Source organism: Chaetodon auriga, chromosome 20 (genome assembly GCF_051107435.1).
Source record: "Chaetodon auriga isolate fChaAug3 chromosome 20, fChaAug3.hap1, whole genome shotgun sequence".
In the NCBI taxonomy this organism is placed as follows: Eukaryota; Metazoa; Chordata; class Actinopteri; order Chaetodontiformes; family Chaetodontidae; genus Chaetodon; species Chaetodon auriga.
In genome coordinates this window covers 10927664-10946913 of record NC_135093.1, presented here as the reverse complement: position 1 = coordinate 10946913, position 19250 = coordinate 10927664, and the positions used below count along the sequence as shown (strand labels likewise).

The window sequence follows — 19250 nt, the reverse complement described above, 5'->3', positions numbered from 1 at the left end:
CATGAGTTTGTAATCATCACTTTATTGCAGCTTATCACGTAAACAATATATAAGACCAAAAGTGTTGTGACTGAGTGGACATGCCCATTTTATGTCATGAGACAGAGTCTGCTGACTTCATGGAGCCTATGGAGAGCGCTGGCAGCTGGAGGCATGTGGTTTTTCTGCCCATATGAAGTCATTTTGCAACCCTACACCACACTGTACAGAGCCCAGCCAAAGCAGGGAGGCTGCACGAGACATGAGCAACAAAGACTAGAATAAAAATAATGAGCTGGAAAGTCAATCATATGAAAATGGACAGAGAACACAAAAACACAACAGCTGAGAATATCCAAGTTTAACAAAAAATCACGTTTAATACATACTTTATTTCTGAGAATAAAATCTTAAATATTTGAATACTTTATCGGCAGGGACACTTCCCTTCATTTGAATTTAATCTCCTTCCTTATATAGAGGCTATGTTTATGTAGATTTTTTTTGTTTTATTGTTTTTTTTTGTACATTTTCCTGTGTTTTCTCCTCTCTTCTATTGTTTGGCTCACTATGGCTTCCCTCTTCAGTTTTGATCCTCTTCTGTCTCTGCATCTTTCTCTCCAGCCCTTAAGATCCTCTTCCTCTACATCTCTATATAGCTTGTGTACCTGGAAAATAGAAAAGGCATAAATCAGAGAGGGAATGGACTTTTGGACCCATGATTTGGTCAACAACGGAAACTGACACATTGACCCATTTGACAAATTAAACAGCCCGACACTTAAATTATCTTTGCAGACAAGCACGTGATCATAACTAAGTCCAAGTGTTAGAGCTCAGCTCACTAAGGAAGCATGATATAATCTATAAAATACTAAAGATATGCTTTTCAAATATCAAATCTAATGAAAGCAGCAAGCAAACTAAGTCTGCGTCAGTGGTGGGACACTGATCTTAAGTCTTTTTGTTTTAATCTGCAGGCCCAAACTTCTTGAGTCAATAATACACAATATCATTGGCATGCTTACATGAGACATTCATGTAAAGAGCTCAGGCCTGAGTCAAACTAGTTTTGAACATTACAAAGCTGAAGGTCCAGCTGGGTGTGACTCAGTTTTGAGTACATTTAATTTTTTTGGGAAGTAGGTTGTCATTCACAGGATGGATTTTTTTCCCTCTGTTAAAGATCATCACATTGGACTAACTGTTACCACCTGGCCCTCATAAGAAAAGGCTAATTTGATTCATTCATTTTAATTAATGTTATAAAATAAGAAGAATTACATTCAAATGTAGCCCGAGCAGCTCTGAATGACAGTCACAGGCACAGTGGTATGCAAACATGTCACAAACTGTTTATAACACATTATAGTGTAATTATAAGTAGATAGAAAGACATTTGTAAGTGTTTATTAATGTCATTATTTTCAACAATTATAACTTCTATTAAGATTTATCTCATATAACCAAAACTGTGTTGTATTGTTCGGCTTGTACAGCCCATATTCCAAAAAAAGTTGGGATGTTGTGTAAAACATACATAAAAATTCATTCCCTACAGTAATATCCTCTATACAATCAGGAGTTTCACAAACACCCAACTTGTTTGAAATGCCTTGCTGGCATAAAATTCAGAATAAGAGTAAGTTACCAGCATCCAGTTATGGTTGCTTGACAGATAAATCTGTTGATAACTACATCAATAAACACTTAAATATATTTTATCTACATACATTATAGTGTGTTATAAAAAATGTATAGAATGTTTATGTACTGTTCATAGATGCTAAATGCTTTTTTTGTGCTACCAGAACAGGCATCGGTCACACTCCTGCTACAGAAACAACCTGACAAAGACGCTGCAACGCTGACGCTGACAGCAGAAACTCAGAAGTGCTGAACTCGCCTTATGAGGCATGTCATGAACCGGTAAGACATCAGAGGAAACAACAAACAGAGAGGTCAGAGGAGGACGTCAGATACAGACAGCAGAACAGAGAGATCTCCCTATTCATTGGTCATCGTGCCACATTGTCAGTTTGTGGCAGATGTGAGATTTTCAATTGTGTCATAAAATAGTAGGGAGAACCCAGAGTTCCACATCTATAGAGAGTGATGATATAGACAGCACTGAAGACAGATCTGCCTCAGAGCGGGAACATACGAGATAAAACAACCACGGGAACATACGGACATAGTACATCCACACAGCGATAGCATTGGAATACCTTGCTTTAGGTACAGGCTAATGTTGGTGGGAGGACTGAATTTAGGCTGGAAATCAACAAAAAGGGTTAAGTGAGTTAATGATGAATGAAGAGAGAGGATGGAGTGATGAGAAAGATCAGGCAGATGGAAACAGACAGTATGAATAATAATGATGATAGAAGAAGAGATGGTGTAAAGAAATGAAATAACAGCACAGGACAAAGGATTATACTTTGTTAGAATATTAATGAGTGATTAACAAAAAAAGATAAAACATCAATTAATTCAAAATTATATTAAAGCTTTTCAAAGGAGAGCTGAACAATTATTTTAGGAAATAAGTTACATTTTTATTAACACTATTTTAATATGTTTGAGTGAATGTGCAAAAATACAAGGTGACTTACTCTCAATGTAGTTGCGGGCGATAAACTTCAGCACCTCATCAATGCCGATGACAGGGAAGGAAAGCTTCAGGACCATCATCCACTGGTCCACGGATAGATGGGTCAACTTGAAGATCATCTGGGGGGGGCAAAACAGTGGGAGTCAGAAACCGCAGTCGAAAGCAACCACAACAAAAGCTTCAAGTCATAGAGGACGACATATAATTCCTCATTCTGGGGGATTTACTCATATACAGCTCTTAAGTCAAACTGTACGGAGTACTGGTGGCTGACTTACGGGAAGAGGATCAACATAGATGATCATGAAGTGCAGGGACATGGAGAGAGACATAGCGGCAAGGAGCCAGAAGTTGCTCCATGGGGGCATGCGCACCAGAGACTGGTTCTCAGACAAGCTTGGAAAAGAAAAAGAACATCAACTGCTGAGCATACATTTTAAGATGATGATCCACCAGACATTCTCATAATTCCTTTTAAGTTTGTAATGCTGACAAAAATTGTTTTTCTGGCCAACACGTGAAGTATTACCTGTTGAGAGCGTTGCACATCTCAATGGTGACCAGCACAGACAGGGCCATGGTCATGGGAGGACAAGCCTCAAAGATCTCGCAGTCGATGCCAGCGAAATCCTCGTTCTCATCATGGCACTGCATGAAGTGGGACTGCACAGAGGACAGGTGAGGTCATTCAGTGTCTGCATGTGAGTGTTTGAGATGGCATGACAGAACAACAATTACGTACCAGCTGATAGTAGCTGACACCGGGGCCAGTGGGATCGTACAGGAACCACCAGGCAGCACCACCAACAGTGGCAGCACCGACATATCCTGTTAGAGAAAGGTAACAATGTCTGTGTGGGCAAGTATTTTTCTGCATCTAAACAAAACCCGAGCGCACAAATCCAGTCCTACTTACCACCAATAGCCATGTATCTGAAGAACAGCCAGCCAGAGATCAGGGGCTCCTTGGGGGAACGTGGGGGCTTGCCCATGATGTCCAGATCAGGGGGGTTGAAGCCCAGAGCAGTGGCGGGCAGACCGTCAGTCACCAGGTTGACCCACAGCAGCTGGACGGGGATCAGAGCCTCGGGCAGACCCAGAGCAGCAGTCAGGAAGATACTGAGAGAGAGAAAAAGGAAATGTAGGCTGGGGTTAGCTGGAGACAGAAAGATGGCTAAAATATGGCGTTTAGGTGTGGATCAGAGTGTGTATCACACCACTCACCAGACGACCTCACCGACGTTGGAGGAGATGAGGTAGCGGATGAACTGCTTCATGTTGTTGTAGATAGCTCTGCCCTCCTCAACAGCAGCCACAATGGAAGAGAAGTTGTCGTCAGCCAGGACCATCTCAGAGGCAGTCTTGGCAACGGCAGTGCCAGAGCCCATGGCGATGCCAATCTCAGCCTTCTTCAGGGCAGGGGCATCGTTCACACCATCACCAGTCTGGAGTGGAAGGAGAGGAAAGTTAAACTACTCTCAAACTGCACACAAGTACAGCACAACATGAACTATGTCTCTGTCAACTTTAGGTTGCATCTGATGCTGCTGGGTTCTCACCATAGCAGTAATGTCATCATAACCCTGCAGGTACTCCACAATCTTGGACTTGTGGGATGGCTCAACACGGGCAAAGCAGCAAGCCCTGCGCACGGCCTCAGCCTGTTCATGAAGGGGCAGATCATCAAACTCACGTCCGGTGTAGGCCTTGCCAGAAACATCCTGCTCCTCTGTGAAGATGCCAATGCGACGGCAGATAGCGATAGCAGTTCCCTTGTTGTCACCTGAAATATGGAAAAGGACAAGTTTGGTGGAGGGTCAGTGGAATGACTGATGTTGCAGAAGTGTCAAACACAAATTTTGCACCACAGGGGAACAGATGGAGTTGTTCTTGTTTTTTACATTTATGCAACATTTTTTGCCTCAAAATGGCAATTATTGCAAAAAATACGGTGTAATTATTATGTAAAATGCATAATTTATAGTTCTCATAACATGTAAAAATGCATGTTCATATCACATCACAGCACAGCACATTTCTGTACTGGTAATCCATCCCAGCCATAATACTAACCAGTGATCATGATGACACGGATTCCAGCAGCTTTGCACAGTTCAATGGAGCCAGTGACCTCCTTGCGAGGGGGATCCAGCATACCCACACAGCCAACAAAGGTCAGGTCAGTCTGAGGAGAGAAGCAAGAGTGGAGTCATTCAATCCAAGTGTTTACATGTAGTCATGGTTGTACCCACACATTTCCACCCCGGGTCCGGGTTCCCACCTCGTAGTCAGCAAACTTGGTTGAGTCCTCAAGGTTCATCTCGTCCAGCTTCAGTGGGGAGTCGCGAGTGGCCAGGGCCAGGCAACGCAGGGTGTCACGGCCAGTACCCCAGTCCCTGATGACAGCCATGATCTTCTCCTTGATGGCGTTGGTCAGGGGCACACGGGTGGTGCCAACACGCACATATGCACACCTATCAATCACACCCTCTGGGGCACCCTGTGGATAACAGCAGGATTGCTTTTTGTTATGTTGGATGCTTCACATTGTCTGACCAAAGGATATGAAAAGGAGCAAAGAAGACAGAAACTAGCCTTCACAAACATCTTGGCACCACCATCACCCTTAGAGGGAGTGCAGTACACAGACATGGACTTCCTGTCACGGGAGAACTCCAGAGTGACATTCTTCCTCATAAGCTGCTTGATCACCTGTTGGAGGACACAGTTAAAAGGGATTTTTATTAAACAGAGAGTCACCTCACCACAGGTTGGCCTCAATCAAACACTGAAAACTGTAATTATTCAGAACAATTAAGGCCTATTCAACTGATACTTTTTACAATTGGCTATATTAATAATAAGCATGAGTATTATCTTCAACATGCAGGAGGAAACTTACAGAGCAGCAGGCATTGGCTCTCTCAATCCTGGACAGGTTCTTCACGTTGGTGTTGAACACATTCATCTTCTCAACCAGGCAGGACAGGGCAGTCTCGGTAGCCTCACCAACCTTCTCATAGATCTTCTTGGCCTGGAGAAAAGGGAGAAGAGAATTGGTCAAATTGCGGATGGTCAAGAAATTTCAGCATATCAACAACATCGTGACTTTCAGACTTTACCTCGTTGTAGTCAAGAGAGGAGTCGTTGCACAGGGCGCAGATGGTAGCCAGCTCAACAAGGCCGTCGTAAGCGCTGCAGTTGGTCTTAGAACCTCCCTGGGAACTGAAAGACAAAGAATTTCAAATAAATCACATACAGTTCATGTATACCTCAGTGTATGACTAATGCTGGATTTCAACGAGCTTGAACTTACACCTCTCCCTCAGGGGTGTACTTGGAGCCAGAGATATCAAAGGCATCGAGGTCAACATGTTCGCCATCAACACTCTTGATAATGAACATCTGTGTCGGAGGAAAGAAAGAAAGTTTAAGCTGTGTCCAAAGTAGTTTTGTAGACAAACTGCCAATAACACAATTACCTTTTTTAGCGTGAATAACATTTGATTCCCACCTTAGTCACACACATCTGGTTGGTGGTGAGGGTTCCAGTCTTGTCGGAGCAGATGACAGAGGTGCAACCCAGGGTCTCCACAGAGGGCAGGCTTCTGACGATAGCGTTCTTCTTGGCCATACGGCGGGTACCAAGGGCCAGGCAAGTGGTGATGACAGCGGGCAGACCTGAGAGACATTGTTGAAAACTGTGAGTATGATAAACAAGCAGTGTGGGAAGGAACATTCGCTTTCTGGTTTGATGACATGTTTCTCTTACCCTCAGGGATGGCAGCCACAGCCAGAGCGACGGCAATCTTGAAGTAATAGACGGCACCACGGATCCATGAGCCACCGTGGACGGGGTCGTTGAAGTGGCCAATGTTGATGGCCCAGACAGCAACACAGATCAGGGAGATAACCTTGGACAGCTGCTCACCGAACTCATCCAGTTTTGCCTGCAGAGGGGTCTTCTCCTGCTCAGTGGCAGCCATCTGGTCACGGATCTTGCCAATCTCAGTGGAGACTCCGGTGGCCACAGCAATACCAATGGCCTTGCCAGCAGCAATGTTAGTGCCCTACAAAGAGAGAGGAAGAGAAAGGTTAGACAAGGTAGTGATAGGGACATGAAGTGAGGAGCAATACAGGAAAACAATGTCTGTAGTGGTGAGCATAAAGTATTGATGTTGGTGAGGTATTTACAGAGAAAAGCATGTTCTTCTTGTCCTGGTTGACAGCTCTGGGGTCGGGAACAGCTTCAGTGTGCTTGATCACACTGACAGACTCACCTGAGAGAGAAAGCAGAAAATTTACTCAAAACTGCAGATGCAACAGAAAAACATTAGGCATGTTTCAGGTTGCTTGAAAGCTTACCAGTAAGGATGGACTGGTCAACACGCAGGGTGGTGGACTTGATGGTAACAATCCTGATGTCAGCTGGGACTTTGTCACCAACTGTGGGAGACACAGAGAAGCCATCATTAAAATGAATCCCTGTTTTTACTGAGTAAAATACATCGATTTTACAACATGAAGTAAAGGTGTGTTCTGGTGGTTGAGTATATTTGTGGATTAATTTTTCTCAGGAAATTTCTTATATTTAATTATTTTTGCACCTCCATAACATTCAAGTGTTAATACATGTGAGCAGCATAAAATGAAGCCCCTAACTGAAAGAATAATAAAACAAATAGCCAAAATTAAGGTAGAATTTTTTCCAAATGTAGATCCAAATGCTCAGAATAAATTTATACTTAATCCATGGTTTTCATAATGGGACAGAAGCTAAACTGACACATGCATGACCCAATGAGAATGAGCCATACATGGTGGGGGGTGGAGATGGCCAGCTAGAGAGGGAACAGGTGTACACTGACAAATGAACAGAAGTGGGTAATGGCAGGGAGGGGAGAAGAGGTGCAGCAGGTGCTGGTGAGGGTATTTATACTCCTGATTTTGTTTTCCTCCAGTCAGCATGTTTTCACAGCAGTGCTATTTCATCCTGCCTCGCTCACATTGCCTTAAAAGCTTTGCCATTACCTTTACCAGACACACATATCCTGAATTTGTGTCTGTCTTTCTTTCCCTCAACAGAAATGTCAGTAATTCACTTCTCCTTTAACAACAAATAGCAAACAGAGACAATCTTGAAATTTCTTACCGGACACCTCCACAATATCTCCGGGGACGATTTCCCTGGCCTTGATCATCTGCACACTCTTTCTGTCAGAACGGTAAACTTTGCCCATCTCAGGCTCGTACTCCTTGAGAGCCTCGATGGCATCTTCAGCATTACGCTCCTGTGGTACACACACAGACAAACAGTCATTAAAAAATCAAAGTAACTTCAGGGGCTCAGCTAAAATGTCACAAAGTTGAGCCTGACTTGATCAGGAAAAAAGAAACCTAATGCACATTCCTAACAATTATCAGTAAACTGATGTCAACATCTCTGTTTATCTCTGCCTGAATGTAAACCATACTCATTTTGACCTTGGTCTGGCACTTGCAATGTCCTCTAGCAGGCTTTATGTAGCAATTACACACAACCTACTGATGACATGACTTAAATCTATGATCCTGTGTGCGCTACTCCATCTAAAGAGGCCAACCAGAAAAGACCACACTGTGTTCAGAGGTAAAATTTGATCTGGGAAGCCTGACATAAATCTTTTAATCGCAGGTTGCTGAATTCAGTTGTGTTTCTCAAGGAGAAAAACATCAACAAAGCAGGCGATTCTGACACTTGGCGGGGATGCGATAACAACAATGTTCCCGTAGCAACTGATGCATGACAGCAGTTCCAGTTACTGAATGGCATGCGTGTAGAATAGCACAACTTGCACAATGTGAATCAATGCAGTCAAAACATAAACTCAGCATGGTGACTGCAAATAAGTGCTAAAATGGCAACTATCTTATTTATCTTCTCGAATTGGTGTGAGTGACTAATACTGTTTATTTAAGATTTACTCTATGTTGTAACAGCAGCTACAGAGCACACACTAACTATTTTGAGCTCCTGAGCTGTAAAAGTGATAATGTTACGGTTGAGCAACCAGGTCTGGGTAGAAAACACGGCAGTAACTGGAAACTGTGTACTTTCTGTCATCGCTGTAATAGATATGTCTCATTGCTCAATGTGCCAGGCCTCGTCACTGACCTGCCACACTCCAACAACGGCGTTAGCGATGAGGATAAGAAGGATGACGAAGGGCTCCACAAAAGCGGTGACGGTCTCCTCACCTTCCTCGAACCAGGCCAGCACCTGAGATCAGAGTAGTGGAGAGCAAATCAGTGACAATGGGCCTGAGAAACAGCATGTACATAACAATGTGGTAAATATTTGCATTGTGCCTGAATGAAAAGATTCCACACAGCCTTATAACCTTGTGTAATGTCTGAACAATAAGAGACCTTTTCATGGATTGTGGCGACTACCAAAGGCATGTATAGTTTGGTATGCATTTAGCATGATTTCATACAACATAAACATAAAAAATGTCTGATGATTTTATACATGTGTGAGCACCTGTTATTTTGCTAATATATTGTATAGCATAATTAAACAATTGATAATAACTTGATCTCAGTGTCCCATAACTCCTTGCTCCTTCTCATTTCAACCCTCTCTCTGAGGAGGTCCTTCGTTCCTTCCTTCAGGCCTGACCTTTCCCGAAGGATTCAGTTTCTCTCCTCAGCTTGGGGCTTTCTTAAAATAAACCCTTACCCTTCAGCCCCCCTATACTTCCCTGACCCCCGTCTCTCACTGGCTCCTCAATATTTGCCTTCTAAGGCCATCGTGACAGCTGCCCAAAGGGGTGAAAGCTGGGCATAGGAATTAATACACCTCCTACAAGCCCATGTCTCCCTCCTCTCAAGTTGTCATCCTCAAAAACACATGGAGGGGTGGTAGGACTAATAACTGATGGTTTTAAAGCTAAATGCATTGATTTATGTGTTTCAAGATGGCATTCAAGACAGTTAAAAGGGCCAGAGATTATTGTGCCAAATGTGAATGTGAGAAAACTCATTTGTGGTCAGGAGAAGTGTTTGATCCCACGTGATGTGAGTGTCTTGTGTAATTTGTTGCTACTATGGTGGCTACTACAAACCCTAGTGCTGCCACTTGAGTTTAAAATGACCAAGACAGGAATAACCACAGTTTAAAATTACTGACTGTCTTTTTTTATTACCAACATTTGTTTACTTACAAAAGAGATGCAGGCAGCCAGCAGCAGGATCCTGACGAGCAAGTCCTCGAACTGCTCAGCAATCAGCTCCCAGATGCTCTTACCTGAGCGAGACAGAGACATAGAAAGAGGAAAATGAATGTAAATCAATGGATAAATACCACAAAATATACATTTCTGACAAATGCAAGCAAAAGTACATTTAATTCCAAAAGGAAGTGTTTGCAGACTATCATATTATTTGTTGCTGAAGATCATGGTCTGTGTATAACATGTACTGCCAGCAGACGTTAGCATGTGGACGTCACACATCAGAATGCAGCCTGCATGTTTTTAGTGCACCCCTTCTGTGGATGAGGGGCAGTTTTGTGTAGTATTTTGGAGTATTGGTGTCTGGAAGTTGCTGTTCAGATTTACACATTTGGTAAATGTAGCTGGAAAAACACTCACCCTCCTCAGCAGGCAGCTCTAGATTTGGACACAAATGCGATGGAGGAGAAAAGGTGTGGAGACAGAAAGACAGGAGAAAAGGTGGTTAGTTCAAATGACTGGAACAGAAATGCTCACTGGGAAACATTTTCAACAACAATTTTGGGAGGACAGTTACACTTCTTGGTAAAAGATGATAAATGTGACCTTGAGCTCCCTGATTTCCACCTTTTCAAAAATCCCTGTGTGCTGTACACTTGACGACTTTGAGGACTGTAACCTGGAAAAATCATTGCAGCATGTTCAATACTGAACCAGCTTCCTTTTACTTCTAATCTGGGCCTAAACAAAACCTGACTGCAGTCCATGAATTCCTTCATTCTCGATCAAATAAAGTGTTATGTTTAATGGCAGCTCACTATAATGTCCCAAGGCAACAGAGACATCATCATGAACTGAACTATAACACCATGTTACAGAGCCTTTGCTCTCTAATTTGCCATTCCATGGGTTATTGATTAGCAATCATATCACGGGTCATTTAGCCGTAATCCATCTAAGGACCTCCCCCTTCTACCCAGCCTAAAATTATCCATTTCTCCTGTTACGGCCGGCCCATATATCACCCAGGAAGCTTCTTGAGCCATCACCTGTCTCTCTCGCTCTCCAGCCATCTTCTTTGGCTATCTTTAAATAGCTCTTCAAAGCCCTCAAAGTCTCTGCTTCTCAATGTCTCTGCATTTCTACCAGCTGTTGCAACTCCTCTCTAAAAAAGCACCACATGCAAAAAACTCGACCCAGCCCAAGCCAACAAGAATCTCTGGAAACTCCATTGGAGTTGACTCAGGAAAACACTCTTAGCAAAAGTACTTAGTGGAATATTTTGAATGCAAATACTCTCTATGTGGCCTTGTTACCAAATAGGGGCCTCCCACCCCATCCCTGATGCCCTGCTCTCTCACCATTGTAGCCATACTTGTCCAGGTTCTTCTTGAACTGGTCGGGAGTGAGGCCGGTGTTTTCATTCACCCCGAAGTAGGCCAGGCATTCTGCCGGCATCTTTGTGTGTGCGTTCTCCATCCTTTCTGGATAGACAAGGGATTTCCCGTCTGACCGTGTCTATCCGCGCTCTTTAACTTCTTGTTGTTCTCTGCAGTTTTTACCTTTGGTCCACCACCCTCACCTAGAAGTGTGGCACCCTCCAATTCAGGAGTGCTGGACTGACAGAAAGAGCAAATAACTGCATACATGCTCAGGGTTTTATACCACCAAAGGGCTCAGGATTGGTGGACACCCCACTGACACACGCCTCCAAATTCCGGCATGGGAGGACTCGGGGGGGCCGGGTGGGGCTCGAGGTGGAGCAATGAGGAGGTGAGATGGTGGACTTGGACAGGAACTGGGGACAAGGCTTGGATTTGGAAAGGAGGTAATGCAGAAGAGCGGTGGTGCAGGGGCTGGGGGGAGCTGGGGGGGGGGGGAGTCGCACTGTGGATGAAAATGAGATCTGTTTTTGGAACATGCATGGTCAGTGGAATAAGACGAAGGGAGAAGGTGAGAGAGTGAGACAGGAGATCATCCAGAGGGTGGAGGGGGGGGCATTGAGTGACGGCTCAACTGGTTTCTGCTGAGGAAGGTGGCCGAGCCAGAGACAGAGGAGTGAACTACACACAGCAAGAGGCTGAAGAGGGGACATGGTGGACCAATGACTTAGTAAAAGACTTACCTGGCATATTCACAAGAACACCGCCAGTTACACATGTTGACATGTTGACACGCTGAGCTCTCCACCCAAACCAGAAACGAGACCTTCAGCCTCAGAGCCACAACCATCATCAGCATACATTTACCTAAAGCTCTGCAGAGCCAGTAACCACTCATAGTAACTGCAACACCAGACCTGATAAGTAAGTGTTAAGTAAGACATGGGAAGTTAAGTAAGACATGGGAATGATAAAGGACAGAAGAAAGTGAGCGTGTAGTAGAGGAATGATCGCAGGGGGACAGGAATGCCGGGGGGGCCGCCAGAGTGTCACACTATCGCACCGCAGAGGAAAAGCCCCAGCTGCAGATATGGGGGGATCAAGTTTTATTTCTCTTTTTTTTTATGAGGAAGAGAGGGCAGCGGGCTTAAGTGGATGCACAACAGATGATCCGGCCACAAATTGCTATTGAGTGATGCACAATGGCCTCTTGTGGTGAATTCGGAGCACTGAAATTTGTTATTGGTAAGTAAGAATGAACAAGGTTCAACAGAGAAAATAAGGCTTATTGATTATTTTATTCAGCTCATTCACTCGCTCTAAATCTGTGCGTTAATTTAGGATTTGGTGCCTTATTATTTGTTCTCTTTTGTCTGAATATTTTATAGTTTCTGACAATAATAAATCATCCCTAAGTCTTAATATAGTGAAAACTTAGATGCTGGTGTGAAAATTCAGTATAAAACCCAAATTTGAGCACAGACTGTTTTGATTTACTGTTTGTTTGAACTGCAGTAAACAGCAATAAACAGGCTGCTGGGTGGTGCACAGTCCGCTGTAGACAGGAATTCAAGTTGCTGTTGCTAATCAATAAACTGACAGGTGTTGCTGTAAGACCAGCAGTGGTCACTGCTCGTCACGCCTGACAGCCACAGGACACATTTTTGCTGCATTCTATTTATTCCTGCCTTAAGTTGATGCGCAGTGTCAATTTGGTTTCAGCTTGAAATAGGCTGCGCTCTAAAAATGCACTTATTGGCAGTTATTGCAGAACAAGTTGCTTTGCTAAAGGTTATTTCTGGACGAACTGCTCCTTGAAAAAATATTAGCTATTCACCTGCACTGCGATGATGCATACAAGCGTCCTACATAGAGCTATATATATCAACTTCAACACGTAACAAGAAAATATGCTGATGATGTGTTTGAATCAGTTGACATGTAGCTTTATTCTGAGTAATAATAATAATCATAATAATAAAGTGACATGTTACAATATCTGTTTTTGCTTCAGTGAGTTGTGACAGAATATACCCACAGCGTGCTACAACATGGCTGATCATATCAATGTTCACAACCAGACTTCAATCTTCTTTTACCTTTTATAGCTGATCAACACAGCAGCTTTGTATTGAAGGAATCATTACTTTAGAATTCACACCCATTTGCACCTTAGTTCAAGGGCTGAGCTTCACGGCTGGCTTCATGATTTACAGGACCTCGACGGCTCACATCATAGTGTGAATGACCGTAAAGTGAGCTTTAGGAATCTCCGCTAGTGAGTAAAACAGCTGACTGGCAAAATGTTCCTCTAATTCTGCAATTTCAAATTAGTTGCATTGGATGGTTAATTTCTGACCTGATATGTGATGACCTGTTCTTGATTTTGCATGTATGGCAATAATAAATCGATAAATAAGACTGACTTGCTCAAGGACACTCCATCAGGGTGGGTGCTTCCAGTAATGAAGGCTTTAACTCTCCGGTCCAAGGGACCACCATGGACTGTGAGTGAGTCTGACTGTTCATTTGTGTGGAATGTAAAGTAAACAAAAAGCTTAACAACATACATTTTTAGCCCAGCTCATTGTGTTGCTTTACACTACACTTATGTACGAATCATTGGTATGATTCCTGTGTTAATACTGCAGGGACGTGGCTCAAGTTTGCTGTGAGTGTGTTCCCAAATAAATGGGATTAATGTCTATAAGAAATGAATAAATGAACATTTTTTTATATACATTTCAACCTCAGATATTTGCAGTACTTGCAGGGCAACTTACCATTGCTATGCTACATAACTATGACGAAGCATTTACAGTATATGCATTATTAGCCTGTTCGTAAGACAAACACGAGCTTCTGCTGCTAGTCCACAGGGAATTTCTAAAAAAGGAAGTTGTTTTTGTGGCAGCTTTCAAGTTTCCAGTCAGCTGCTGGTGGCCCACTGACCCGGCCCTCTGGCCTGCTGGTGAGGGGCAATTCCTTTCCCAGAAGGTACAGTTTATGCAAGCTGGAGAGGACAGTGGCGATCAGCAAGCGCAGAAGCACCTAGTTTAATAAGTGTTCAAGCAAAATTCAGCAGAATTATTGTCATGGAGTCTGAACACCTGTTGCTACATTCATGTAATTATATAAACATTATGCTGCAAACACATTTAGATAATGCGCTTTGTATTAGGATCCAGGTGTTGAGTTTTATTTGTGCATGTATGTAATCCCTCTGATCAGTTTCACTGGCATTCCAAACAACGTGAGAATGGTTAGTGTGATGATGGGTGTGCTAACGCCACACTTCGGTTAGCAAGATATCGACACGTCACCCAAACGTGTATAAGCTCAACCGTAAGAGCATTAAACTTCAGAGTGAATCCTACCAATTTGTTCCACATCTACAAACATTTGGCACCAGCTTCACGTGATGTGAACTTTTATTGTTCCAAGACGTGTTGCTGAAACACTTATTCCCTTCTGCCAGTGTCCCATCTCTGTTTCATCCAACCGTTCTCCAGGCCTCAGCTGTTGTGCAGCCGTTGACCTCTGAGATTTGGGGGCTGTGATAGGGGTCGGCCTGTCAGTGTCTCCCTCAAGGCAGAGCAGTGACATTTAACTCAATATCCCAGAAGGATAAGGTTTCTCCCTCGCTCCCCTCTATCTTCCGCCTCTGTCTATCTGTGAAGTGTCAGTAGCCTGTGGGTGCAGGGACTCCTACAGCACAGACCCCTGCAAGCTGGAACACCCATCGCCTCCAACTCCTGCCGCGGCGCTAACATGCCACGCCCGCCGGCCAGGCTGAGGGATCACCATGTGACGCCTTAACCCACCGAGCCCTCCCTCCTCCACTGGTGAACTCTATACGTGTTCTCAGTTCAGTACAAGTGTTAAGTGCCGTGGTGGTGCAGCTGTACGCACGCCTAGCTTATGCAACTAAGTCTGGCTCTGCTGACTTGCACGGCACAAGCAAAGTGAGAGCGACAAGGCGACATTTGTCACTTAAAGGCATGGAGCCGGGAAAGACTGTCTTATTTCCGAAAGACAGCTATTGTCATTAACAGCACATTCTGTGGCCTGTAAGCTGTGCAGCTGTACTCTTATGGAAAACAACCTGAACTCAGGCAGTCTAAGTCTCATGCTTAAGTAACTGGCAACAGGCAGAAAAGTGACACCTGAGTGAGATGAAATATCTTAAATCGAGGTGATATATGCTTGTTTTTTTGTCTGACAAGATGTATCTTCTTATCAAGTAGTTTTTATGTTGATTCAAGCTTTTTCATCCTTGCTTATTTTAATAAGATATTCTAACTTTTTCCTCTTATTGCTGGTTCTCAGTAACTGGATCAAATCAAAGTCAGTCAGAATTTCTCTGTGTCCAGACAAATAGTTTTGTTGTTGTAGTTTCGCACTGCTTTTAGATGAGATATTCACTTCTTTTTAAAAAATCTTGGTAAGTGAAATTTTCCTGTTCTGTTGGCAGGTAATTTTGCTTATTCTAAGTAATATTTCCACCGTTTTACTGCTTTTTTTTCCTCCTTGTTTTTGAGAGCAGATTTTCACAGTGTAGGGTTGGTTACAGTGGCATCATCTTAACTGTACTACCTTGCATCCATGATCTGCAGGTTCTTTGCAATATTAAACTTTTATGCACTTGCCAGATAAATTAGGGGCACCGAAAAGGTTTGCTGGTCAGCAATATGAAATTAAAGAATGTGTGGTATTGACAGTGAGGACATAATTAGTACTCGGCAATAAGGCAATGGATAAAGGAGCTGCAGTGTCGGAGTTAGCTGGGCACTTGTTACAGCATTAGCTAATAGTAATAATAGAAGTGGCAGCTGAGTCTCTGAATCCAGAATTCCTCACGAGATATAAATAGAGCAGGTGACACTGTGCTGCTGGGCATGGCACCACGACAGCTTTGCGTTTTTTTGACTCAGAATGCTGGACCTTTAGTTCAGACTCATAAGCCTAACTTTCATCTATTGGGAGAAAATAAGATTGGATGCTGGAGGCCACATTCGACTCCCCAGTGTCGTCAGTATCCATGTGGTACATTGGACTGAAAGAGTTCCGGGTTGTTCACACCATTCCACACACTTAGGGGTGTACTATATAAGCCACGGGGGAGCCGACGGGAAAGTGAGCCCGTTGATCAAAAGTGGCTTTCGTTTTACTGATGGGGTGTCGTTTACTTGGCTGGCTCTGCATTTTTAGAGGCAGGTGTTGTTCATTTACTTGCAAAGACACTTTATTAGGGAACTCAAGGTCTGCAGAATCGAGCACAGCATCCCGTTAGCTTTACTGAACTTCTGCAGAATCGGTGCGATATTCAGCATTTACATAATAGCAAAGTTTGATCTATTGTAGTATGAGCTACTGATATGGGTTACATGCTTTCTTTAGGAAATTGTACTGGCGGAAATAGTTTTAATATACTCACCTCACTACATTTCTTTATTAAGAACGATGTTAAAAAAAGTGGCCATAGGAAATTTGTAATAGTACTTTAAGGACCAGTGTGCAGGAGTTAGCAGCATCTAGAGGTGAGGTTGCAGATTGCAACCAATTGAAAACCCCTCCCCTCACCCCCGCCACTCACTAGAGCCACTGTTTGGTTTGTCTGTTCTGGGCTACCGTAGAAACATGGTGGACTCTGTGGAGGACCTGCTCCCTCTGTAAGCGCTCATTCTAACACAACGGTGCTTATTTTCAGGTGATAATACACTGAATATGTTCAATTTCAGCCATATTCTGCCAAAAATCTTACACACTGCTCCTTTAAAAGTCAGGATTTTGTCATGGTGTAAGTAAAAATACTTTCATTTGAGGTCACTTTTTTCATGTCTGATGAATTCATCAAGCCCTCCATCCACAACACTGTCAGCCTTACGTTTACTGGCACCGTTCCATCTGTAAAGAAGATTATATCTCAGAAATGAAAGCAAACTTTCCTGTTCTCACTGTTGAAAATTAAAAACTTTGTTTCCAGGCTGCACAGATGTGACTTTTCTTTCTGCACATGAATAAAATCCTTCTGCAGTTTCATAATAGCAGTCATAAATTAAACCACTTTGTATTTCAGGCCAGCATAGTCAGTATGAACTAGTATGTACAGTATTTGATATCATCTGAAGTCTTACTACATCTTCAATGTCCTGTCTATTTCCAGTACTCTTATCTAACCAAGACACTATTTCTGGGTTAATAGCTCTGACTGATGAGGCATGTTGCAACCACAAAAATGGACCAGACCCCGCAATCTATGACAGAAAGTTTGATTTTCACCCTTTTCCAACACTGATACATCCAATAAACCTGCGCACATCAGACACAAGGTCACGTCTGAATCCTCAAGCAGCACAGAGTCTAGAAATGTAATCCTCTAGATGTGCTGCAGTAAGAATGTGAGACCACGGAAAGTGCCAACCTGTGACGATTAAGAGTGACTGGAAGTCTTCAAGTCTTTCGCCTCGCCATAAAGTACAGAGGGGTGTGTCCGTGCAGGACAATGAGGAAGGCTAGGGCTGATATCAGAGCAGTTTTGCGGTGAAAATGTGGTTTCTGTCAGAAAACAGCCCACTCTAACTCTTCATCACGTTATCTTATGGACAGAAGTTTGGAGATGGTAACAGGGTTCCTGATTCTGCATCAGGATATAAATGGCTCACAATTTCATGCTGAATTTCCTTTTTTTTTTTGAATTCTCTGAATTCAGTACGTTTCAACTCTCTGGACTTTCTACATTTCAGAAGAGAATTATTCTTATCAAGCTGAGGGGCAGAGAGTTACAGAAAATCTGTTTCATCTCAAAAAAGTTGCACTTTTTTGAAATCCAAACCCCAGCTGTACCCTTCACCTCTCACCTCCGTGGTCCTGTAAAAGGAAGGCAAAATGGAGCGCCTTGAAGCAGGGTGTTGATGACAGGAAGACGAATGAATGCAAAAAGAGAAATGCCTAAGAATGAAATGGGATCCTTTTTTGATAAATATAGAATGAGGAACGTGAAAGAGAGGTAGAGGGGTTTCAACACAGCCACCGTTTAGCAACAGAAGGTGATTTTTACTCTAATGAGAAGATATATATATATATATATATTTTTAAACTGACACCAACTTATTAATGTGAAGGACTTTGTAGGAAATGTTGAACCTAATGTAACAACACAGCTCCATAGTTACTTTGAGGTGCACAGCCAAGGCTTATGAAACATAAACTTTCTCCTGGGAAAACGTAAAGCAGTCGGCTGTTTGTTAACAAACACTCTGCAGAGCTTTTGTCTCATTGTTATGTGGAGCCTCTGACTGCAAGAGCCGAAGGAGCTCAACAGCACCTCCGTGTGGACAAAAAAGAAAAATAACAAAACAAGTTGCATCTTTCACTTTTCTTCACTGCAGAAACCAGTGCAAGGATTGGTCAGGTGGAGGCAGGCGTGCTCAGGGGAAATGCAGTCTTTATTCGGGGAAACGCTGCCACTTTTGTCCACAGGGGTCGCCAAAGCTGACACAACATGAAAGTTTCTTGTGGTTGCTCTTAAGTAATCTGCTTTTAATCTGTCATTTGAGTCATGGTCAGGAATTCATTGTCAATTTGTGAATTAGCTTTTTCCCACTAAATCAACTAATCACTGACTCTAACAAATCCTATTTGCCCAGAATACTTTTTGCCAAGGACATAGTATATTAAAGACCATATAGAGTTCAAGTGAAGACATACTGTATGCAAGTTTCACTATTTTCTGTCATTGTTTATTGGGATCCCCATTAGTTGTTGCCTTGGACAGACCAAAGATCAGACAGGTTAATCAATAATGAAAAGAATTACAAGCTGCAGCCCCAACATATATTTTCAAAGGCCATAATATTAGAAAAACTCATTTCCTCCTGCCTCTTCTAACAGTGAGTTCACTGCAGGCTCGAACTGTGTTCAAAGGGCAGGTCTGATCTAAAAACTGTAGCGAAAAAAAGTGACTCAGAATACACATTGTGAAAACACTCAGGATGGAAACACATTTCAGAGCAACTAGCTGAGATGGAGGATGACAGTAAAAATGACTCGGAGCCATCG

General features: G+C 43.0%; 1 protein-coding gene across 2 annotated transcripts; it reads right to left on the bottom strand.

Moving 5' to 3' along the window:
- Nucleotides 1–11: 11 nt before the first annotated feature.
- atp2a1l (ATPase sarcoplasmic/endoplasmic reticulum Ca2+ transporting 1, like) lies at nucleotides 12–11425 on the bottom strand. 2 transcript variants are annotated; one of them, XM_076759219.1, is made up of 23 exons: nucleotides 11169–11425; nucleotides 10228–10245; nucleotides 9799–9881; nucleotides 8748–8852; nucleotides 7746–7884; nucleotides 6959–7039; nucleotides 6788–6873; nucleotides 6366–6663; nucleotides 6108–6274; nucleotides 5910–5998; nucleotides 5716–5818; nucleotides 5496–5627; nucleotides 5189–5305; nucleotides 4875–5093; nucleotides 4667–4778; nucleotides 4153–4376; nucleotides 3818–4038; nucleotides 3510–3712; nucleotides 3336–3421; nucleotides 3123–3256; nucleotides 2872–2989; nucleotides 2595–2712; nucleotides 12–647 (listed from the first exon to the last, which is right to left on the bottom strand). In XM_076759219.1, the coding sequence occupies exons 1-23, from the start codon at nucleotides 11284–11286 to the stop codon at nucleotides 631–633; spliced, it is 2988 nt and encodes a 995-aa protein (XP_076615334.1). In that variant the 5' UTR covers nucleotides 11287–11425; the 3' UTR covers nucleotides 12–630. The 2 variants fall into 2 exon arrangements, with proteins under 2 accessions (XP_076615334.1, XP_076615335.1); XM_076759220.1 differs by lacking the exon at nucleotides 12–647 and adding an exon at nucleotides 2205–2253.
- Nucleotides 11426–19250: the final 7825 nt, after the last annotated feature.